Source organism: Canis lupus, chromosome 24, assembly GCF_048164855.1.
Source record: "Canis lupus baileyi chromosome 24, mCanLup2.hap1, whole genome shotgun sequence".
Lineage (NCBI taxonomy): Eukaryota > Metazoa > Chordata > Mammalia > Carnivora > Canidae > Canis > Canis lupus.
Window position 1 is genome coordinate 24,654,255 of NC_132861.1, and position 25,980 is coordinate 24,680,234.

Genomic DNA, 25,980 nt, shown 5'->3' on the forward strand with positions numbered 1-25,980 from the left:
TCCTGAATATTTCTCCAAGGTATGCTGCTGCATAGCAATCAAGGATAAGGAGGGCTTTCCTGCTGAGTTAACATGTTTCTGTTGTGATGGAAAAAAGTAAAAATTATAGTAATTTTGAGGGTCACTAACACAACTATTCTACCTTATGTGTTTAAACAGAAATATAGTATGCCAGCTGGATTATGGCCACTGCTGAGTCTTAACCCTTATTTAATACCAGGGAAGTTTTTTATCAAACACTTACAGTTAATTTTCTTTAACTTAAAAAAAAAGAAAAAAGCTACTCTTAACGGTGTTGTCCTCTATTCACAGGAGAATAGTTTGCTACTGATCTCTCTGGTTACTAACAGAAACGTCTGTCTACTGACAATTAATTCTGGTTATAATGCTAATGAAATTTATGAAGTAACAATATGAGGGAAAAAAACTAAACATGATTTTTTCTTTCTTTTTCAGCTATCCAGACACGTGTCTGATCTAAATAAGGAGGCCTGTTCAGAAATTCTTCACAAACACCCCAAGAAATCATAAAATGAAAGTCTGTGAACTTTGCCCTTGCAAACAAAATGTTGAAATCTTCCCACTGACTACAGAATGAAAATCTCATTAAAAAAATAGTTTCAGAGAGATTGGAGCAAGAAGCAAGAGATGTCAGTAGAACTCTCAAATTGTGTGTTCCTTGTATTACATGAATATAGTTATTTAAAATAAAATGTTGGTATTATTACACATTAGTATGATAGTATCCTTTTATTTCTTTGCATATAAATTGGATACAGAAATATGTATCATAATCTACATGACACAATTTCATTCTGCAAGTTGTGTGATCAATGTAACTTTATCATTGGGAGGAAATGATCTTATCTGGATGCTGAACATAAGCCACTTGATTGTTTTGTCTTTTTTATGCTCAAAATAAAAACAGAGCACCATTTAGTTACCATTTACCAGAACTTAGTCTTTCTCTGACTTTTCCACTCTTGCAGATCTCCTACTAATCCTATCTTGGTGTTTGTCTGTAGTTACAGTGATGGACACAGCCTCCTTGCAGAGAGACTATATGAGTTTCATTAAAATGATACATGAAAAATCATTCTGTGCTCTCAGGAGATGCAATACTAATAGAAATACAGAGGATAGGTTTATATGCTCAAGGTCTTGGTAATCTCAGCCAATTTCACAGCAGATAAAAGACAATGCCATGAATTTCTACAGCAGCTGAGTGAGGTTAAGGCTAATACTGTGGCATGCGTTTGGGAATGGTAACTGTAGCCTGGATATTTGAAGGCATAATCCTACACAACATATTTTGCAAATATTTGAATTTGTTAAACATTTAAAATTAAGATATTTTATATAGCAACTCAGAGCTCCATATTATGTTGAAAAATTTTAAGATCTAAAAATATGAGCTGAACTCTGGTACAGCCTCTTTCTTGCTTCATTCTTTCGAGTTCTCAACTCTACTTCAGACTTCATTTTTACAAAGTCAAGAAGGAGACTAGAGGTTTCAGTGACTGATATGAGCTCAAGGCTTATTTTATTTTATTTCGTTAGTATCTTGGAATTCTGTTAACAAGATGACATCACAGAGAGTTTACACAGAATGTAAAGAACAAGACTTCTGTCCACTAAAAAAAATGATTTTATGCTCTGACACTAACTTATCACTATGTTTTGTGAGTATATAAAAATGCACATCCTTCCCTGTAGATTGTTCTAGGCCCACTGAATGCTCTATAGTTGGGCTCACACTCAGGAAGGAAGATGTTAGAACAACAACAACAAAACTAACCTTTGCATAACATTTCATTGAATTACTCTCCAGCTTGAGAGGCTTAATGATTCCCTATGGCTCAGTGCATAAAGTCGGAAATCCTGCATATGATTTTTTTGGCTTCATCTTATCTTTCTGGTTTTATTTTCTAATATTTTTCAGTGACTTTATACAATAAAGTTTGAATAAATGAATAAGAATCATAAAAATCATAAAAATCATAAAAATCTCCACACTTGTTTATTTTTAGTAATTAGTAAGATTTAAAGGCAGACATAATTCATATTCTAGTTTAGCACTTATTAGACATGTGATCTTGAAAACTTTTAATTATGTAATCTTAACACTTCTGAACTCCAGTTCATCACCTGGCTCATATCAAGATAAAATTGTTTAAGAAATGTTCGTCATCTTCTTTTCCCCATCCACACCACTCATTATATTGCTTTTTTGGTAGTGTTCTGTTAGCTTAGAACATCTTCTATATGGCTTAGAAACTTAATCACACCCAATATAAGATTCATACCCATCTCTGTATAGTATTAACATATACTGTCATAGAGTTTGGCTCACATAGTCTAGTATTTGTTTAAAGGTATATAAATTGTTCCTTGCAACAATGTTATGACATTTCGAGGACAACAGAAGTAAATATCTATAAAAAATAGATTAGATGACATAAACAACTGGCATTTCTATATTACTTTTTGATAAGCTAAGGACTTTCACATGCTTTATCTACCACTTTAAAAACCTTTTGGGGGTAACGTAGATTTTATTTTTATTATCCTAATTTCATATATGAATTTCACATATTTCATAACTGAGGGACCTAAAGGAAAAGTAGATTTCCTGCATATGGTTTCAAAATATTTTAATTTATGTCTCTGGTCCTGGATCTGGAGTATCTCTGCTATATCACACTGTCTTCTAAGGAACAAGTATAGTGGTAGGTTTATGGTTGATTGTAAGAATAAAAGTACATTGGTTATTGATTTATAAAACTTAAGATAGGTTTTAGGATACAGACAATCTTTTCTTCATCAAGATTTACAAATGTGTCTTTTCAATGTCATCACTATCTGTAGTTATAATAAATAAAACTAGTCTAATTTAGAAGCAAGGGGCAGGAGAATATTTTATTCACCAGTATTTTGCAGACAGCCCCTGAGACGTGTTTTAAGATCATTCAGTAGTTAAATATAGTAGTTAGATAGCTCAAGAATCCATCAATTCCTAGAGTAGCACACCTCAGTTTTTTGCCCATTCGTGCCACATTTCCAACCCCAGAAAGAGTTTCAGTTTGCTACTTCTGGTAAACACATTGTCTACGAATCATGTTTTACTCTAGGGAACTTTTTCTCGTGATCCATTCTCAAGTATATTATCTTTCAGTAGGCTCCAAGATTCAGCTCTATTTTTTTTTAAATTTTTATTTATTTATGATAGTCACAGAGGGAGAGAGAGAGAGGCAGAGACACAGGCAGAGGGAGAAGCAGGCTCCATGCACCAGGAGCCTGATGTGGGATTCGATCCCGGGTCTCCAGGATCGCGCCCTGGGCCAAAGGCAGGCGCCAAACCACTGCGCCACCCAGGGATCCCAAGATTCAGCTCTATTGTGTATGATTTCTACTTAATGGATTCTGTCTCTGCCATCCCTGGTAGTTTTTTCCAGTTAATTATTTGTAGTGTGGTGACACTGCAATAAATAAAAATTCCACAAGGTGAAAAACAAAAGGTGCTCACAAATAAATGGCCAACTGAATAATGAGTCTGAAATATACGCCTCATGAACATACGGTACTTGTTATATTTATTTTACAAGGTCAGAGATAATGGATCTGTACTACTGTAATCATAGAGAGGACACATGATATAACCCAGGAGAGAAGCAAATGGATCTGGGTGCTGGAGATTGCTCATGTGAAAGGAAAGGTCAGAATACTGATGGGTCATTTCCTGGATGGCTAAACTGTTGTTTCTATGCAAATGTACTGGGACTGATTTAGGTTTATTCACCTACCTTTCTGGCAGGTGAAAAGGGTGCAAACACGCTTATTCTTTATATTGGTCATAAGACCTGGGGGGTAAAAAGGATTCTTCAGTAGATCATGACATATGCTTTATGAATAAGGCTGACATGTTTTCTTAATGTGATAATCATATCACTTTCCTATTCATATGGATTAGTGGTTCTTAAACTTTAGTGAGCCTTAGAATTACCTGGAGAACTTGTTAAAACAGATTTCTGGGTCTCTCACCTCTCAAAGTTTCTGATTTAACAGGCATGAGTTGGGACCACGGAATTGTATTTCTAACAAGTTCCCAGGTGATGCTGATGCTGCTGGTCTGTAAGAAGCACTGATACAGATAAGAAGAAGTATTAGTGTAGCAAATCCTCAGATAGCCTTTATTAAAGCACCGTTTCAGATGATCTGCTTTAACCTGATTCCTCTACCATCATAAAATATTCTCATGATGCTAACACGCCTTGTTGGAGTACTGATAACTGCCAAGAATGTATAAGAAACATTATTTGAGATTCATCTTTATATGAAGTAATATTTGTAAATAATGTAAATATAATCATAATATAAACCCTATAATGGCAACCAGCAATCCCCTAGCTCATTTCCCTTTACTTGTGCTTTCTGATACCCAGGGGCAACAATGTCAGTCTTTTATCTTTACTCTGTCATATGCATCTATATTTGTAGATAGCATGTGTGTATTACTATTACTTGACTTTTTTCAGTTTTTTGTCTATTATTTTCTTATTATATAAAATGCATATTTAATTATCTTTTCTACCTTTTCCCTCAACCTCTGGAACATAAAACCAATTTTAGTTAAACCAGTGTTTAGGTAAGAGTATTCATGCCTGAATAAAATACTGTGCTATAATTATACTTTATTTCTTGTACATTGTTTTCCCCCTCGAGCCTTATTAGTTGTCCCAATTTTCATTTGCTTATATTTTTATGCATGCATCATTAATTCACCCCAATCTTTTTAGAAGAACTGTAACTCTTCTTTCAATACATTTTAAAAGTAGACAAAGGGTAAGTTTGTCTATTTGTTTTTTTAAGCTTTTCTGTTTGTGTTTTTGCAGAGCCATTCAGGACTGGAGGATCTCTAGGCTTGCTGCCATTTTGCTCCCTTCCTTCCATGTTATAACTTTGCCTCCAGCTCTCTTGTTCCTTCTTTTTGTCTTGTTTTTTTTTTTTTTTTTTTTTTTAATCTTAGCAGAGTTCCTTTGTCCTTAAATTTCCAAACTATTAATCATTCTATGCTTGCTATCCTATTTTCACTTTCCAAGAGCTCTTTTGTTGTTGTTTTTAAATTCTCTAAATGCTGCTGTTACTGCTGTGCTTCTTCTTCCTTTAATTTCTGTTTCGACGGAGGAACTTTTTCTTTTTCTAAGATTTTATTTATCTACTCATGAGAGACACAGAAAGAGAGAGAGAGAGAGGCGAGGCAGAGACAGAGGCAGGGAGAAGCAGGCTCCATGCAGGGAGCCCGACATGGGACTCGATCCCAGGACTCTAGGATCACGCCCTGGGACTGAAAGCAGGCGCTAAACTGCTGAGCCACCCAGGGATCCCCAAGGAGGAACTTTTTCTTAAAGCTCTTTGAGGGAATTGAATTTAGATTTTGCAGGGCAGGGGAGTATTTTTCTGAGCTGTCCATTGCCTCTGTTTCCTTCTAATTTATTATAGTTTTTATTTATTTTGGCCTCTGAATTTTATGTTAAAACCTCTCCCAAATATTTGGTAATCCTTGGCTACCATTCATAGTTATAGGTGAAGTAGTAAAATACTACTGCAAAGTTTTATGGGTTAAGGAGGACTTCCCCATGCAATGCCTGTATATATACCTAGAAGCAATACCCCTATCTCTTTCAACTCAATTCTCTGGATAGGAATTCATCTATCTCTTGTGCAAGGGGTGTTAAGGGAATGTCAGCTTTTTAGGAGCCAAGTGGGATCAGATAGCTTTGGTTAACAATGCTTAGTATGTAGATTTACATGGAACCATGATTTTCACTATAGCTTGACACTCTTGTCTTTACCGGTTTCAGATAGCTTGAAAACAAGTTTCTCTCATTCAAAAACCACTGCTCTATGGCAGGGAGCACAGTGCATGGGCCTCAGGAATCACTTTATTGTTGGAATTGGTAAGAGAACCCAGGAGAGTTTAGCTGCCCTGTATAAAAATGCCAGTTATTTTGTTTGGACCTTTAACTTCACCCTCAGAAATAGCTTACGTCTCCAAATTTTAAATATTTTCCTAATTCAGTGGCATTAAAAATGTTTCCTTCTCAGCAATCTCAACCACTTACAGAAACTTTATGTCAATTCAGCTATCTTTATTTTTTAAGATTTTATTTATTTATTCATGAGAGACACACAGAGAGAGGCAGAGACACAGGCAGAGGGAGAAGCAGGCACCCCAAGGAAGAGCCTGAGGAAAGACACAATCCCAGAATTCCAGGATCACTCCCTGAGCTGAAGACAGACCCTCAACTGCTGAGCCACCCAGGCATTACAACTATCTGCATTCTTGGTTCATCTAATGCTTTACTGTCATTTTCATTGGGTGTCTAGAGAAAGCAAAGATTAACTCTTTTATTCAATCCTTTTTGGATTGCCAGTTGCTAATAATTCTCTCCATCAAATGAATCAAAATAAGGGCAATAGAATGTGCCTGGTAATGTTGGAGGAGGTCATAGAAAGTACATGACCGCTTGTTGAACCTCAAATTAAATGGTTGCAATTAGAGGATCCTCTCCCCTCCCTTGTCCTTCTACCACCATCCCCACCCTGTTTAAAGGGCACAGCCTTAAGAGAATAAGGTGTTGTTTAGACCATTTGCATTGTGTCCTGATCTAATTAATGCATCCATACAAACTTTTAAGATTTGGCGGCTGGGTGTAGACATCTATTCGTCTTGCAGAGCCCAAGATGAGCCTCAGATGTAAGTTCCTTGCGTAGTAAATGCACCGCTTGCCCGTTGGGTTGCCTGCCTCTTTTTTCCATCCCTGCCTGCCGTCTGTGTATGGCACCAGTTTGTGAACCAACAACTGGCAAGCCAACTAGGAGACAGAAGAAACAGTGTTTGGGAAGGATGCATCTGTGGGGGAAATTATGGTTGGCTCTTGACCAGGAGGGGTGGCCTGTGTATTAGATGCTGTGGCCCACCGAGTGTGCATGGGGACACCTGAAAACGCTGGCTGGTCTGATGCGTTTGTTTGAGGAACTGCATGGAGAGCACTGGGACAGAGAAAGAAGAATGGCTGCTGCAGTGAGTTGGCCTCTGCCATGGGCAGTTCGGTGGCCACAGATACCCAACTATTTGAGGATTTTTTTTTTCCTTTAGCACCTGTGGTTCTTGGTCACAAGCTTTGAAGAGTAACGAGGTGGAGTAAAGGAGCAGTGGCAGGCAGCAAAACAAAGTTTACTGAGCAGTGGTACAAAGCTCCTGAAGATGGAGGGGACCTGAGAGGGTTGCCCTTGGAGTGTCTAGGGTTCGGGGTTTTTATGAGCTCTTTTGCAGAACTCTCATAAGCAATCAGAGTGTGCTGAGTCATGCCAGTCAGAGCTTTGATCATGCATCTGTCTATTAGATTAATGTTCATGTGCTGGTGGTATTTTTGGGCTATGAGCTTATGACTTAGCTGCCCCAGTGCACAATAGTGACAAACACTTTGTGGTTTATTGTTTCCTTTTAGGGCCTTTAGCAGAAGTCATTTCTGCAAAGGCTGTAAAATAGAATGCCAGTGTGCTCGCATCTATGCTGCAAAACAGGGTGTTAGGGCTGTTGTGTCTTAGCTGTCTCTACTCCATATCTTCTTGCTGGGGATCCTGGCCCCAACTACCTAATTGTCCAACTAACTCTTAACACAACTAGAGTCAAAGAGTCAGAAGGAGAATTGAGATTGGAGAAGGACTTGTGGTGTCCACTACTCTCCTAGCTTTGGGGCTGGCAGGCCAGGTGGGATAGCAGGATAAAAAGTTGGAAAACTTAGTGTGCCATTTTGCAAAGCTAGGAGGGTCCCAGCTACTCTAGATTAGGATCCAGGTACTTGTGACAAAGCCTGATTGGGATGCTAAGAGGTGGAATCCCTCGGGGAGGGAGGAGGACAAAGAGGAGGATGTTGTCGTGATTGACAGTAAAACAGACTAAATGCCCCATGTGTCTAACCCCTGGGCCAGAGGAAAGTAAAAGCACAGCAATAGCAATCCCAGGCAGTGGGACCACCTCCAATTCAGGAAACGTTCATGATGAGAGAATATACTCCCACTGAGTTTACTGGTACAGTTGCCAAGCTCCAGCAAAAGGCCAGGGAAAGCATCCACACATGTTTAGTGTGGCAATGGGGGGCTGTAGCATTTCTCTGACCAGGAAGGAGGCAGAAAAAATGAGCAACATCACCACACACCCTGCCCTCTGGCAGTGTCTGCATGTGCTCTCAGGGGAGTTCAAGGGACTCACTCTTTTGTAGGTTGAATTTTCTAGCCTGCATGGAGGTTTCATGCAAAGAGAGGATCTCTGTGGACAAATGAGATGCTGGAATGGGAATCTATAGAGGAGGTATAGCAAATGCTTAGGGAGTTGGAAAGGGGATAGGCCATCAATGCCCCTGTCTTCAAAGACCCTGATCAGGCCACATTCACTGTAGGGAGGAAATCTGTAGTCCACTTCCAGCATTTTATATAGGGCACTGATATCCATGCTGAACCAAGTCCTGGGATGAGACACTTAATGCTACTGGGTAATCCATTGCTAATATGGGAGAAACTGACAATCCTAGGAATGGGTACTTACTGTGAGAAAGACCAGAGACAGAGAGGAAACTTGAAAACCTGAAAGGCTATCCTAATCAGCTAGCTATAAATGGGTTGATGAAAATAACCCAGAAACAATTGTGCTTTGACCTCATTGCTGTTGGAACCTCCACTTGAAAATACAGAATAGCAATAAAGCACAGTTTATCAGCCTGTGGAAAGCCCTCAAACATGAACAACAGTTCAGATCTGTCCCACTTGCCCCTACAAACCTTGATGCCCCACCAGCTCCAGCAGAGGACTCAGGGATACAGTCTTATTTGGAGTGGTGGCCCCCCATGCCCCAGCTATAAGATGCAGGCCAAAACTGCCTCCAGGTAAGAGCTGTTGGAGGCCATCAAAAGCCTCATATTGAGCTCACTATTCATGGGTTCCCCAGAAATAAAAGGTGCTGGGTCTGGTTAATACTGGAGATAAATATTCTCTAATATGTAGTAATCCTCAAAAGTTTTCTAATCCCCTCACTGCCTTCAGTGGTTATGGAACGTAAATGGTTATAGTCAGGAAGACCCTTTTGATACTGCAAATTAGACATTCCCTATCCCTTGCCCACCCCCCTGCCATGAGAGTATGAGGTTTTTATCTTTCCTATGTCAGAGAACATATTGAGCACTGATATCTTATAAAGTCAAAAGCCTTTCAGGTGAATTCCACCTCTGGGTTAGAGCAATCAGACCAGGGCTGAGAGGTAAAACAAACAAAAACAAAAACAAAAACCCTGGGAACCACTAATTCTACCCCTCCCTATGAAAATTGGTAACTGTCAAACAGTATAAATTGCCTGGGGGCATAAGTAAAAAGGAGAAGCTGTCAAGCACTGTACCAAGTGGGTGTTGTATGCTCTGCCAACAGTGCTGAGAATTGACTAAGGTAGTGCCCCCAATCTGTTCAGTTTTGCCCAACATTGCCACCATCTTAGATACCTTGGCCACAATCCTAGGAGCATATCATGCAGTGCTGGACTTAGCAATGGTTTCCTTGTTTCAGTATACTCCTGGCTGTTGAGTCGCAAGATCGATTTGCCTTCATGAGGGAGGGGCAACAGTGTACTTTTCAAGTGCTTCTTCAAGGCTTCATGCACAGCCTGATAATATATCATGGGATGGTAGCCCAAGATCTGCTCCTATTCTCCTTTCCCACATCAGTGAAATGGGCTCATTACATTGCTGATACAGTGTTAACAAGTAAAGCCTACCTCTGTAGCAGGATACTCTGCAGATTTTGTTGGATTATCTGCAAGGGAGAAAATGAGCAGTGTACGACAGAAAATTCAAGGCCTAGACACCACCATAAAGTTTTTGGGAATCATCTAGTTGGGTAAGATGTGGGTTGTCCCAGAAGCTGTGATTGAAAAGCCTACCTGACCCCTAAGAACATGAAAAAGATACAAGCCTTTGTAGGGATTTGAGAGTTTTGAAAGGCATTTATTCTCCACCTAGCACAGCACCTCCATCCCTTATACTGCCTGGTAGGTCAAGGGCACATTTGGGACTGGGCATAAGAGCAAAAAGCCCCCTTTGAGAAAGACAAGCTACTAGTGAACCTGATTAAAGCTTGAGCATCTCCCAAGCAGGGCTACCATTTTAGTTAGATGGATCTGTGACTCTAAAAGATATGACTTAGGCACTATGGCAGAGATAGCAGAAGAGAAGAATAAGTATCCTAGGATTTCAGACCCTGGCAGGGACCAGAAACCTGATATACCTCCCACAGATCAGTAGTTCCTAGCAACATTCCTCCAGATAAATCTTCTCACAAAGGAACAGCACATTGCGTAAAGAACTTTCCTTCCTGTCAACAGATGGGTTGAGAATATGTTTTTATTGACCTACTTCTGCCTCCTCTCCAACTCCCACTTTGACTAAGTGGCATGCTGTTTATAGCAGGGAGGCACCATGTCTTAGGAATGCAGGTGCTACTAGGCGCTGCAGAGGATGCAGATCCTCCAAATGCCCCTGCCCCTATTCCTGTGTTGGCTGGGATGGCCTGTAGAGAAGGAACAGAAGAAATTCTCAATGGGTGATCTAGTCAGGGCTATCTACCCAGAGGCTGCAGTTGCTATACAGCCCAACCCTGACACCATCTGGATGGAAACAAGAATGAACTATAGCAGCCATTAGGCTAAACTCAGAGCAGTGTGGCAGGTGATCACTTATGAGGGTGGGCCTGTAGCCCTTTGCACTGACAATTGGGTTGTTCAAAAGGGATTAACCCTTTAGCTTGGGCAATGGAAACCTGAGGAGTGGATGATCACGAATGAGCCCTTGTGGGGTCAGGATATGGGGAAACACATTTGGGTTTGCCTGCAACAGCCTGAGGCAAACCTCACTGCCTTCTGTGTCTAGATTCATAAAGCCACCGACAACCCCTGGCAATCAGGAAGCTGATGTCCAGGCTTAGGTATGAGCCATAAACCAAACCTTTAGTAGACAAGCAGATTAATTGCATAGAAAGAGCAACCGCCATAGTGCCTGGGTGGGATGGTATATTGCTGAAGATGACACATTACCTTTGAAATACAGTGGCTTGTTTAATGCAGTAACGGCATGTTATGTGTGGTCTAAACAATGCTGAAGGCAACTGCCAAAGGAGTCTGGGGCAGATTCCCTAAATAATAGCATTCCCAAACAGTGAGATATTAGCAAATTTTGGGACCTTCCCTCTGAGGGGCTTCTAAACATATTTTGGTTTGTGAGGACACTGCCTCTGTGCAAACCAGGCTGCCACTGTTAGGTGATTAGAGAAGCTGAGTATCATGCATGGATACCAATGTTGAGTAGATGGTGGTTGGGGGTTACATTTCAAAGGTCATGATGTGCAAAAATGAGGAAAAGAACATGGCATTGAATAAAGATCTCATCTCCTCTATAACCCTAAAACAGTAGGGGTAGTAAGAAGGAAAAATGGAATATTAAAGCAGCAGTTTAAATTATTAAGAGGAAAAACCACCTTGGCCAGGTAGACTAAAGTATTGTCAAGACTTTAGTACATTTTTATGGTCAGCCAGTAGGCCCCACTGCCCCATATGCCAGACTAGAGACCCCTGCCAAGGCACCAAATACTATAAGGTATTTGTATAGCTTTGTATTTGTATTTGGAAGCTGTGGAATCAACATGCTATGCTGCTGAGCATCATACCTAGGAAAGGAATTATCTATTGGAATTTGCAATGAGATATCCTACTGGAATGGGTGAGTTACTTAGCACCTTTGGGTGAGGGGAAGCTAATCAGTCTCCACCGGGATTTCATTATCCTGCTGCAATCTAGATCTATTGAAAAGCAGTATGCCTGGAATAGAACAGGCACCATCAAAAGAGGGAAGCAGGTGAGGGTTCTGGTCTGGTATATCCCATTCCTCAGTCCAACTCCTCATGCCTGACAGTGCTGTCTCCTATGACGTGCACAACCAGATCAAGTCCCTAAAGATGCCACCCCTCTTTCTTCAGGGCCAGGTAGGCATGTTCTGTTTTCTGATGGTATAGTCCTTTGACCACCATCTTTGTTTCCTCTGTTGGTCTGAAGGACCCTGTAGCATACATAGAAGTCCTTACTAAATTCACCCAGCAAGCCTTAAAGGATAGCCAACAGTATTACTGAATACTGAAATGTCTCAAATAAGAAAAACTGTCTTACAAAATAGTATGGCCTTGGACACTATTACTGCCTTGCAAGGAAGCACCATGCCATTATCCAAACAGACTGTGTGTGTTCACACCTGATGAGTCTGTTAACATATCATCTTTATTAAATCATACGAGGAAACAAGTAAACATCCTGAGTAATCTAACCCCCAGCCTAGAGGACTTCGTAAATCAATGGTTGTGATCATGGGGCTCTTGGTAGAAAGAAAAAAAATGTTACTTATTTTGGGAATCGTTATCTTAACCTGTGTTGTTTTCACTTGTTATGTGCCTATGTTGTTGCTGTGACCTCTGAGTCAAATGCAGACAGATAGCCACCAAATTAATCACTTCCATGCTAATAAAACCCTTGATGACTTCATAGGGTACATGCAGAAGAGGGAGAATGTGCTAGATGGTAGGAGCTGGCCAAGATGGTAGGAGATTGTCATGAGGACATGACCACCAGCCGACAGGAATGGGACTGGGGCAATCAGAGGCTCCTCACCCCTTCCTCATCCTTGAAACATATAATCCACTAGTATTCCCACAACTAGGAGCTGTTTAAAACAACACCCTTGAGGGAGTAGGGAGTAAGATGTTGAAAGTATTGGACTGCATATATGACTGAACCCAGTTAAGGCCTCTACATAAACTTTGAAGATTCGAGAGGGCCTGTGCTGGGATCTACTTGTCTTGTGGTACCCCAGAGAAGCTTCATATGTAAGTTCCCTTGCTTATTCCACCTGTCTCCTACCATACCAGAGGGGCCTGCCTCTTCCCTTGGTCTCTCCTTGCCCTCCATGTTCAGGGGCCTGTTTGTGAACCAATAGGTTTGAAGAGTTTTGTATATTTGGAGTTTACACAAGAATATCTCCATGTTTAAAGTCAGAATTTATTTTGAAATTATCTATTTTAATCTGAAAGTGATGTTTATAAATTGGTATTATCTAAATCAGTGTAAGAGATTTTCATTACTGTGCAGTATTTATTATTATAAATACAAGTTTGAGGCAAAATACAAGTTTTGTATTTTAAAGCTATTTAATTATTTAAAATTTCTGATTCCCAGCTGAGTTTTGGTAAAATTTCTAATTAAGAAATGAATGTCAAATGCATGACATTTTTTTTCTAATGTTTGCTATTATAAGCCCAAATTTCTGTCCAAAATTATTATTCCCATTTTCTTCTATTCTATTGTATTCTTTTATGTTAACTTTTCTATAGCTTTTCTTTTCATCCTCTTTATAAAATGTATTCTTACTATCTTTAATATTTTATATAAACTTATCATCATTCTTATATGTTTATTTCTCTATTATTTTCATTTTCTTGAAATCACCACTCTTGTAACAAATTCATTTAAATATATAGATAATAGTCAATTTGACAAATCTTTCTTCTGATTTTAAGTACTTTTTTTAAATGTCAAGCTCCATTTTCATCCTTTCAAATAAGTGGCTCCTTTGTAACCTACAAAGATGGACTCAGATAATTTTTCATAAGCACAATAGTTATACTGTTTCAAACTAAGAAATAAGACATTTTATTTGACTTGGAAATCCTCTTAGAATAAAATTTCCTTACTGAAATTATTTGCTTCTGTTGTATCTAAATTTAAACTTTAATTTTTTTCTCTTCATTCTGTCAGAGTATTATTTATTTCAAAAAATAAACCAAATAAAAGAAAAGTGGTATGTGATTATGAGAACATTTTACATAGTGTTGAGTATTAAGATTTTGAAAATAAATTTTATTCAAAACATGTTTCTTATTACCAAAAACAAACACCAAAAAAAGTAGTTTTAGCAATGCATACAAATATAATTTTCAAGTTGACATTGGAACACATTGGGTTTTGCCAAAACATAAAACATATGTTGTGACTACAGTTGTTGAGTAGGTGATAATTTCAACTGCAAGTGTAACCATGTACCATACTTTAACAGAAATCTAGATGGGAGATAGAATTAATAGTTGTTAAGACTACAAAACTCTGGTCTTAACAGAACTGTTCCAAGTCCTGACTTTGCCACTGTGGTTTAATTCAAATTATTTTAGTTCTCTGGGCCTTATTTTAACTGGCAGAAAAATGGAGACTTACAATCAAAGACTATCATAAAGATTAAACTATATTTATACAGAGTATAAATAACATAGTGTCTGGCTTATAGTGCGCATTCAGTGAATGGTTGCTAATATCATTATCAGGTCTTTCAAATATACTTGATAAAAATGAATGAAACTGTACAAATCACAAACAAAATTAACTCCATTTAATACCATTCATTACTAGGGGTGTGCTCAGAGGAGGTGATACACTGAGTTATTAATGTCTCTGGATGAAACAAAGTAGGAAATGGTAAGGGTTGTGGGTGACCCATGCTCTTATTTTAAAAGCTGGAAAAGGGTTTTAAAATGTATATTTATCTTGTCACTAGAATAGCTTTCTTTTCAGTATACGTAGAAGAATCACTTATTCAACAAATATTCTTTGATTGCCTATTATGTACTCGGCTGTGTTTATCTGCCATGCAAAAGGAATACCTCCTTTTTATGCTCTGAATGCTTTCCTTTTCCACAGACATTTCCACTGGGCCTGGGAGATGGGCAATTCTATGCATGGACAGATGGTTTGAGAAGAAAGGACTGGCATGACTATGAAAGCATTCAGAAAGAGGCTATGCGCTCAGGTATGAAGTTCAGTGTAAGCCAAAGTGCTACTTTACTTACTAAAGTATCTCATTTGTCACATAAAGGATCTTTAATTAGCATTTCTTCTGCATATAGTAAGGTATGTCTTGTGGGGGTATTGGAGTCAATGCTGGGCAGAATTAAAACAATTTCAAATTTCAAAGATAAAACAAATAATGAATAGCCTTTACAGTATTAGCTGAAGAAGAGATCATACAAGCTTTAGAAATCTATACTTCATATTTCTGAACTACTTTTTAATAATTTCTGAGCATACTTTGAGATTTATCAGTGAGACTTGATTGACTTAGTAGACATCTGTCTTGAGCTTGATTCATCTGTTAGGGCTGAGGTATATCTAACTGACAATGCACAATAACCAGGGGGTACGACAATTCTAGGTGTTGGTGGGGGTACAGCAAGTTGGTGGATCACAGGAGCTGGGGACCTGAGGTTGGCAATACTTGAGCAAACAGGCTAGTCAATTAAAAAAAAATCAAGTAGGTCTGTATATATTGCAGCAGAATCCTAGTTTTGGGCTACATAGAGAAAACATTGTACTCATTGTACTTCTTGGTAAAAGCAGCTGGAAAAATCAGTCTTTGTAGAAAGATTGTAAAATTATGTTGTTGGTAACAGGGATTCAGAAAGGTATATAATTAGAAATCAAGCTAACTAAGTAGCATATGGTAGAAAGTCCATATGCTTTTACTCAGCTGGAGGATCTCTGTTTTTTTGTTTTTTGTTTTTTTTTTTTTCATAGTGAAGATGTCATAGAAATAGAGAAGCTCTTGTTTGGTAAAGACATCTGAGCAGCACTGAGACACTGCATTCCAAGTCAAATCAGCAGCAAAACTATGAGTAATCACAATATGAGGTCCTCCTGGTCAACCTTTCTCATAGCTGATCCTATCAGGAAAACTGGAGTGAGAGTATTTAACTAGTTATGCAGTTGTGCAGGCTGTGAACTGTTCTTTGCTCTGGGTTGGTTGTGACTGACCTAATTATAGTCTTCCCTCATTTTCTTCTTCCATTCCTTTTCTCTAAATAAAGCTCCTCTGTCCTCCCAAATTCATTGAAGTTGCTCATCCCAAGGATTTCTCTATTTGTCAGAGAACCAACCTCTTTTAGGATCCATTGTCTCCCCATCTTGACCATGACCCCGTGAACTATTAAGAAAGTGAGTTCCTTACCAGCATCCTCACTTTTCCAGCTCCCTTATCTTTTTCTTCTCTTTGCTCCATCAGCCCTGTCTCTTTCTAACCCCAGGATGCTGAAACTTTTTGGAGATGTTCACATAAATTAATCAACTGAAGGTGCAATTTATTGAATAGATATTTTGTACTAGACACTTCACACATGCCTTTTATTTAATCCTCAAAATAACTCTAATAGGTATTATTATCACCAACTTGTAAAAAGAAAGAAAGAAAGAAAGAAAGAAAGAAAGAAAGAAAGAAAGAAAGAAAGAAAGAAAGAAGGAAAAAAGAAAGAAAAAAGAAAAGAAAAAGAAATACGGAAGTGAGTCCTTAAGAATTTATTAAATATTCTCCAAAGTCAAACAGCTAATAATTAGCAGAGCAAGATTAAAAATCAGGTCTTACCATGTTCCATTACACACCACTTTCAGGCATTAAATAATAATATTTGGGCAATACGGAGTAATGACAAGAGAACATGTGCAAGGGAGAGACACATGGGTTCAGATTCTAACTTTTCTTTACATGAGCTAAGTAAGTGACAAATGAATTTATCTTTCTGATGTTATACTTTGCAAAATTGCTGTAAGGATTAAAGATGATATATCAAAAGTAATTGGCCAATTATTTGAACATATGATAAACTTATAAACTCTGATAACTATAATTATTATTTCCTCTAAGTTTCTTTAACTTGATTTGGTATGCCTAACTTTCACTTGTGTTGATGAGTTTTGGATACAAAATCCAATACTTCACATATATTTCTGCTTCATATAACTCTTTCTGGGGGATCCTTGGGTGGTTCAGCGGTTTAGCGCCTGCCTTCAGCCCAGGGCGTAATTCTGGAGTCTCAGGATGAAGTCCTTCATCTGGCTCCTTGCACGGAGCCTGCACCTCCCTCTGCTTCTCTCTCTCTCTCTCTCTGTGTCTCTCATGAATAAATAAATAAAATATTTTTTTAAAAAAGAACTCTTTCTGCCTCCTGTATAAACATACTGTTGAGGTCATCATCTTATTTGGGTCAAGGGAAAGCTGACCTACAAAAAAAATTGGTAACAACAAATTTTCTAAAGCATAAATTTTCTATGGAGTTAAAAAACTTTTAAATGCTAAGATGTTATATGAATCACTGGAGATCTGGAGATATGTGACAAACAAAATAGACTAAAATCAATCACTTTTTAAATTATATAAGATGGAACATAAATAAAAAGACTGTACATACACAAACATACAACAAGGACGTAATCAGAATAAACATCCTTGATCTTTGTATCTAAGCCATGGGAAAAGATCACCTGTGTAGTTTTTTTTTTTTTTTTACTACCTATTTATGTATACCTAAAAAATACTGTTGCATTTTTCCTGTGTTTGGACTTAATCTAAAAATTGAATAATAATTTATGACTTTCTTCCTTCACTCAAAATTATTTCTGAGATTCATTTCTGTCAATATGTGCAATTCTAGTTGATTCATTTCTACCATTGTTTGGTTTTCTACAACATTCTTCCTCTTTATGGGCATTTCGCAAGTTCCCAGGTTTCATTGTTATATATAACGTTGCTATAAATATTTTTGTAAATGGTTCTGGGGTAGAGGTTAATTAAATTAAGAGTTGACTATTTTTCAATATTGAATCATACATTCTATGGCATATATTATATTTATTTGCTGCTTATTTATTGTCTTTAGAGATGTGTTTATAATTTTACTCTCAAATTTTTTATAGCATTATTCCTAGAAAACTAACATTATATGGGTATTGTATGTGTTACTGATTTTATTGAAATTCCACATTGTTTGTAGCTGGTTTATAGAATGTTAATAAATTATAAGATTTATTTGAACTTAGAAAACTTTCTAAACTCTTCTATTAATTATAATCATTTACCTATAGGTTAACTTGAATTTTAAGTGTAGACACTCATTATATATATAAGTAATGACAGTGCTTATTTTTTTCCATTCTAGATCTTATAATTCTCATTCTTTTTTGTTCAGTTCTAGTTACTGCACTTACTGAGTATTCCAGTGTAATGGTGAATAGTGGTTATTGGTGGCAACCCTTGACTTGTTATAATTCTCACTATAGCAAATTAGACATGTACTTAAAGATTCTATGTCTGTATTTAATAAAAATACATTTATTATGATTGCTGGAGCTAGTTTGCTGAGATTTTGCTTTATTTTTGTTTAAACCTAAGTGAAAGTTAAGGTTTTTTGTTTGATCTATTGAAATAGACAATAAGATAACTTTTCTCCTTTAATCTATTATTTGGGTAAATTTTTTCTATTGATTTTGTAATGGAAATCAAACTTAACAATTCTACACTTGATCTGTCTTTTTATTTATTACTGGATTTGGTTTGCTAATATTTTATTCAGCATTTCTAAGTCATTATTCATGAGTGAATATAGGACACAAGTTTTTCTTTCTCATAGATTGTCAAGTTTTGGTAACAATGTAATGATAGCCTCATAAATTACTTGAGTAATAATTTCCTTTTTTATACACTTTGTAATTTCTTGTTGTATATGAGAATTATTTATTTGTTAATAATTATGGAAACCTGGTAGGTGAAATTATCTGAACCTGGACTTTTCTTGGACCAAAGATTTTTAACTACTAGGTTAAACTTTTTAACTAGTTATAGTACTAGTTGATTGTCTATTTCTCCTGGAATTAATTATATTCCAGCAATTTATTCATTACATGTAAGTGTTCACAATTATTTTTTTATAAAGATTTTATTTATTTATTCATGACAGACAGACAGAGAGAGAGAGAGAGAGAGAGAATGGCAGAGACACAGGCAGAGGGAGAAGCAGGCTCCATGCAGGGAGCCTGCTGTGGGATTCGATCCCGGGTCTCCAGGATCAGGCCCTGGGCCAAAGGCTGCACTAAACCACTGAGCCACCTGGGCTGCCCTAAGTGTTCACAATTATTAACAAATTTATTCATAATACTCTCAAATATTTCATGTCTGCAATGCTTAAATTTATGTTGCTTTTCTTTCAGCTATAATTTGTACTTTTTTCATTTCTTCTTAATCTAGTAAACCAGGAACTTTTATTAATCAATTTTATTAATCATTGCAAAAAGCATTTTTTTACTTTATCTTATCTATTGTATTTTTCTCATTGATTTATAGTCTTATATGTATTATTTATTTTCTTTGACTTTCTTTCACTGCTACATTTTTTTCTAAATTTTAAAAATAGATTCATGTCTTCTTAATTTCAACCTCTCTTCTACTGTAGACTATACATTTAAGGCTCTAAATTCTCTTCTAAGTACCACTTTAAGTACCCCGCACTGCTCTGGGCTCCAGTGTTTTATATTTGTTTTTTATGTTTTAATTATATTTTAGTTATGTTTTGAAATCTCTGGCCTACTTAAATACTGAAATTATCTTAAAAGTAAGAAAATCCAGAAACTACCTCCTGATAAAATCCCAATAATCTTTTGAAAAGTACACTAACATAATTAGGTTGCATACATTTCATTAAGTGTCTTTCTTAATGTTTTTATTCATATTATTAGTCTATGTTTTGTTCGGGCAATTACATCTGTGAGGAGTATTATTAATTTTGAAGTATCAGGTATTTTAAATATTTGTTTTTAAGTAGTGGGTGATTTATTTGGGGGAGCATGTTGTTAAACAGCACAGGTGAAATGAGGAAGATGCTGCTTTCACCTTTCAGGAAATGGACATTTCTTATATTAAAACAATAAAAAAGAAAAGAGGCAATTGAAGGATAGACCCTAAGACATTAAGTGTAATATCAGGTTTTTTTTCTGGTACATCTGTGACCTTAGAGTTATATTAAATTAGAAGGATTCTTTGAACTTCTTAGAATTCTAACTAATGTCCAAAGAAACCCAAAGTATTTATTATTCCATAATCTTAGACTTCTTTGTTTTGGGATTAGTATATAACCAAACTAATTTAAATGTAGAAAAAGTGTATCCACATAGCATTTCAGGGTCAAGAAGCCTTCCTGGAAGAGGTAAACCAAATTCGAAAGGGTAAAGTTCTACTTTGATGTCAGATAAAGTTGGTGTTAGGTTTTCTTTTTAATGATCGGTGGAGAAAATTAAAGGCAGCAGATCCAGGCGGTAGGTTCGAGAGTGCTTTAATGGGGAGCGTTCCTGGTGAGGTCCAGTGACTCAGAGAGGAGGCCCACTTCAGGGAAGTCGCGCCCAGGAGTTATGCCTATGCAAGTTAAGAAAAAAAAAAGGGGGGGGGGTGGTTAGGGACATGTGGTTTTATGTGATAAGGTGAGGCAGGGTCCATGTTCTTGCTTTTGGCTAATTCTGGTGTTTTTCTTCTTTTAGGTGGGTCTTGGTAGGTCGTGAGTTGTTTGTGACTTGATGAGTTTTCGGAACTTATCGAAGGTGACATCTGGGGGAAGGGTGACCCCACCTATTAGCCTTAGGTCACCATTTTGGAGAGGTCCTACCTCTGTCTGCCCAACAGTTGGCTTTCATTCAACTAATTCTCTAATTTCTTTCTCATGAATTGCTGCTAAGTCAGTCATGTTTTTAGCATGACTATTTTTTCTAATCATACACTTTCTATACATGATTTCATGTGTCCTATTAAGTTAGTTATTTTCAGATTCTCATTGAGAATTTATTTACATTAGATTTTATCTTTTAACAGTTTAGCTATCCTCTTGAGTAGTACCCTATCACCAAATTGAAAAGCATACTTTTTTAACAACATTCACATTATTCACATTATTCACAATTCACATTATTCACATTTAGTCAAATGGAAAGAACTAAAATAGGGAGTCCTTTGATATAATATAAAAGACAATATGTAAATTGATATGGATATTTTATTTAATACATATTGTTATATATTATTTATTATAATTTCTAAAGCAGCTAAAAACTATCCAGCTGACATCTCTCCATATATAATTTGAAAAAAAATCCATATATTTCTGAAATTAAGGTAAAGTCTGCCTATAGCATATCCCTGAACTATGGATCTAATAACTTGTACCAAATGTTGAGAAGAAAATGCAGTTGATTTACATAGCTGTTCCTTAATTAATATGTGATATTTCCTAATTCTTGTAACATCTTTCTCTAAGCAGTAAAAACATCTTTTCATGCAATCCATCCAGAGTGGCATGTTATGTATGTGTGCACATGTGGCACATATGTGCATGGGTTTTATGAAATCATGTTTAAGACTATTCATCTGTATTTCTAGAAAGCACTTATTTTTAATTTGAAAATTTGAAAATTGTTCTGTCCAGTCTTCCTTTTATTTTAACTCTAAAGATTTTCACTGTGTTTATCACTGGTTTTGGATTTCAATATGTGTGAACTCAACATGAAAAAATATGTTCTTAACTCTTGTATTTGATCTATTTCTTTGAAATGGATTATCCTCTCATATAATCATATCAACTCATGCATTCCACTATAAGCCTCAGGAGTCTTATGAAATTATATCTAACTTTTCACTGCTTCCATTTTTCTTAGCTAATGATAGTTTTGAATATTCAAAATTTTTATTTTTATCATCTTATTCATTTATTCACTCTCTTTTTCAAAAAAAATATTTTTAATGTCACTATATTTCAAATACTGCTTCAAACTGGAAGAAAAAAATAGACAAAAATGAACTACCATGCTCTTGAAAGTGTGCAGTATGGTTGAAAGAGGTTTCACTGTTATTGACATCAAATCATTGGTCTCTCTCACCTAAATTATTTCAGTAGCCTCCCAATTGATCTCCTTACCCAGTAGTCAGCTCTTCAAATAGCAACCAGAGGGATCTTCTAAAAATAAATAACCTGATCATATCGTGTGACTCCTCTGTTCAAAAACCTACAAAGGCTGGTCCTCATATTCAAAATTAAATCAAAATCTATTCCCTAGTTATGAGATCCAACATGATCTATCCCTACTTATGTCACTGTCCTAGTCTTCTATGGACTGACATTCAGTCTCTCCACCGGCCACATTGACCTCTTTGTTTATCCTCAAGCATGCTAACCATGTTACAGGACTTTTCACTTGCTGTCCCTGCTGCCTGGAACACTTGTAATTCATATCTTCCAACCCAGTCTCTCATTCAGTAAGGTCAAAAAACTATATCTCCTGCTTAGATATTTTGCCAGTCACCCTATTATTTTGTATGGATCTAGCCCTTTTCATTTACTTTCTATTCCTATACCCTATTTAATTTTTATAGCAATTATCTATATTTACATGCATATTTATTTATTTTGCATATGTATATATTTAATGAGTTAAAACTTTTATAATCCCTTGTAATATAATCACTTGCCCAAGGGCTCTAAATTCAATTATCTTGAATCATTGAATCAGGCTTTTTGAATAATGACACTCCTGTATAAGTAAGTATTGTGAGGGCACCTGAGTGGCTCACTCAGTTGAGAGTCTGACTCTTGATTTCAGCTTAGGTCATGATCTAAGTGTTATTAAATCAATCCCTGTGTTGGGCTCCAGCTGGGTGTGGAGCCTGCTTAAGATTCTTTCTCTTTCTGCCACTCCCCACATCTCCATCTCTTAAAAAAAAAAAAAGAAAGGAAAAAAAAAAGTTTTGTGAAAACTTAACACAGCATGGTTGCTATTTTCCTCTTCTGGAGATTGGGTTCCAGGACCCCTTAAGCCTCATGATATAAGTCACCAAATGTCTGTACTTAATTGTTGTGAATTTCCATAGCAAAACATTTAAAGAGTATGAATTAAAACACTATTTGAGAAGTAGGATTGTACCATGCTTTAAAATGATTAACAGTAGGCTTTTCTGAGTTCCTTTAAACAAAGGCTCACTTTAGTGATGATCAGGGACCCATTTTGTTCTTAAATGTCTTTATTCTACATAATTGAACAAGATTGCCAACCAAACAGAATGGAAAACGAAAATGTGCTTCATCTGGGAGATACTCTAACTACTTTGCATTCAGGAACTAATGGTCATTTTGTTATAACTACAATGGCTTCTGGTCATCTTTTATTGATGCTTTATGTCCCTTAAAAACTGTATCTGGCATTTTTTTTTTACTAGCAACAATGAGCACTGTTTGTTGTTAATAATTTTAGAATAATTTATTTGTCTATGATGTGTTCTCAGTAAAATTCATCGTGAAATTTGTTGGGAGATGGTCAACTTTGGGAACTATTACCAAAATAACATTCATTATTATTCATTAGGTAAAAATTAACCTTTAATGAAATATTTCCTTTGACAGTCATTGTATAATAATGAAAATGTAAAATAGAAGTGAAAAGATGTGAGATGAGATGTATCTGTATTCTGTTGAGATGTATCATTTATATATCTAATAATAGAACAAAATTTAGCTGAAACTGAATTGAATGACATTAGGGAAAAACCCCTTCAATATTATAATATGAAAATAGCAGTAAAAACATCTCAAGAGATTTATTAAACTGCAATGAGTTTGTATTGAAAAATAAGACAAAATTAACTTTTAAAATAATTCAATTTACCCACTTTTTTGCAAAACTCAGAATATCACTATTTAGAAATACCAGCTGCCCACGGGCAAGTATGCATAAGACTAATTGGTCTTTTTTTTTTTTTTTTTGCATTACTGAAATGTGGTTTAACGATAGCATCTATCATACAGTTATTTTAGGTGTTAATTAAATTATATAATTTAACTAACTGGACTGTAGTTATGCTCAGTTAATGGTTGTTTGTATATCCACAGATCTTTGATTCCTATAACTATATGATTATATTTGAATCACCTATAATTTGAATCACAATTTTTCTCATACCTTCAAATCTAGTCAATTGACACAAAATCTCTCAAATATTGTCATGAAGGGGTTCATATTCACATGTGCAAACATTTTGTAAGCATCTGCCCCAAACCTGTTTCCAACCCAGTGTTATGCTTATGCTTTGTTAAAAATCTCTTCTACATGGTAGTTGTGATTATTATCTTTTTTTTTTTTTTTGGCTATAAATGCCCCACATTTTGGAGAAGTTATAAGAGTAGATCATAATCCTTGATCATGAAGAAATGGGAAAATGTTCTGTTAAAGGAAGATGCTATCTGATAAGAGCCAAAAGGAAAAGATGAGAAACATCTTGTAAAGAAAAGGATTTGAATTTAAATGGGTCAAGTAAAGTAAGGTTAAATTGATTTTATCCCTGCCATTCATTTTCTTGAAGTCTTGCACTCAATTTTGTTCTTCCCAGTTTTAACCTTTTCCTGTATAGCTTTGAAGGAGGTGTGAAATATACGTTTGTATTTTCTATCAGCTTGCCCCACAGAAAACTCTAATACCCACTAATATTTGTACCTCAACTGCAATGGTAATCTTGCTGTTAATAGTAAATCTTGAAACTCCATGAAATTAGATTTGCTATTTTTGCTGTGGCTTTAATTTTCAGTAGGAGTTAGAACCATCCTCACATTTAGTGTAATACAGTTTATGTACTTATGCAGCATACGTAAATTTTAGGGAAAAAATTAAGGAACAAAAAATAGAGAGATTTTTTTATGACCTGGGACTCTGATGTCACCATTACGATGGTAACAAAGATTTACAACATGCTAATGCTATGGTAACTGAGAATTTCCCATAATTTGAAGGATTGTAATTCATTCAAGCCTAAATTACCATTATGACATTGTATTTTAGGCATAATTCATAGAGATTCAATTCATTATTTGAACATCTTTCAAAATTCCTCTCCAGGATCTGGCACAATGTTTCAGTAATGAGTCCTGGGCCTTCTTGGCTTCATTATTTGATGAGTGCTCTAGAAGAAATGTGTGTGGTTTACCCACTAGGGAAGGAAGAGTGCCAGTGCTAGAGATCGATGGCAACACTTTCTAGACATTGACTTCAGAACTGTAAATGCCAGTTTGACTTGATTCTCTCTGTGAATAGCAGTGGTTTTTGAGCAGCCTTCATGCCAGATGAAAGCAACTGGGCCTTCTGACAGTAATCATAGAAATGTGACATAAATTATCCTCAGGAATACTAGAAGCCCAGAATAGGATTGTCTTCCTTTCTTTTTTTTTTTCCTTATTTTTTTAGGATTGTTTTATTTTAAAGGAAAACATCCCTACCTCAAAAATATATAACAAACTTGCATTGTTATAAAACATAGACATTATAATATAATGGGAAAAGAGATTTAATGGATAAAGGATTTAATTTAATACAGTGTTTGGTTTACTATTGTGGAATGACCAGGGAATTAGTATTATCAGGCATTTAATAATGATTTGAATTTCCATGGTGACCAGCTGAGCCTTAGGGATCCAAATTCATTATTGGACTAAAATTACTAGATTAAAATAGACATTGACCTAGATAACAATCTAATAGAATTTAATAGTACACATTAATTGGGATATAAATACATCAGAATCCACTCATGCAAGGCAGCCCCGGTGGCTCAGCGGTTTAGTGCTGCCTTTGGCCCAGGGCGTGATCCTGGAGACCGGGTATCGAGTCCCACGTTGGGCTCCCTGCATGGAGCCTGCTTCTCTCTCTGTCTCTCATGAATAAATAAATAACATCTTAAAAAAAAATCCACTCATGCATATAAAATTATTTTTATTTTGTATTAAAGAATAATCATTGAGGAATAACTTTTGAAATTATCACAAGTGTTTTATAAACAAAGAAATTATTGGATTGAATTTTCAATTTTTTTTAAAGATTTTATTTATTTATTTATGAGAATACACAGAGAAGAGAGAGAGAGAGGCAGAGAGACAGGCAGAGGGAGAAGCAGGCTCCATGCAGGGAGCCTGAGGTGGGACTCGATCCCAGGTCTCCAGGATCAC

At 36.4% G+C, this 25,980-nt stretch overlaps 1 protein-coding gene across 1 annotated transcript in view; it reads left to right on the forward strand.

The window, feature by feature from the left end:
- Nucleotides 1-25,980, forward strand: part of GALNTL6 (polypeptide N-acetylgalactosaminyltransferase like 6) — a 1,159,236-nt gene that overhangs the window by 391,951 nt on the left and 741,305 nt on the right. Inside the window, exon 3 of the mRNA XM_072795983.1 lies at nucleotides 14,834-14,942. Within this exon, the coding sequence (XP_072652084.1) occupies nucleotides 14,834-14,942 (109 nt within the window). The remainder of the gene's footprint in view (nucleotides 1-14,833; nucleotides 14,943-25,980) is intronic.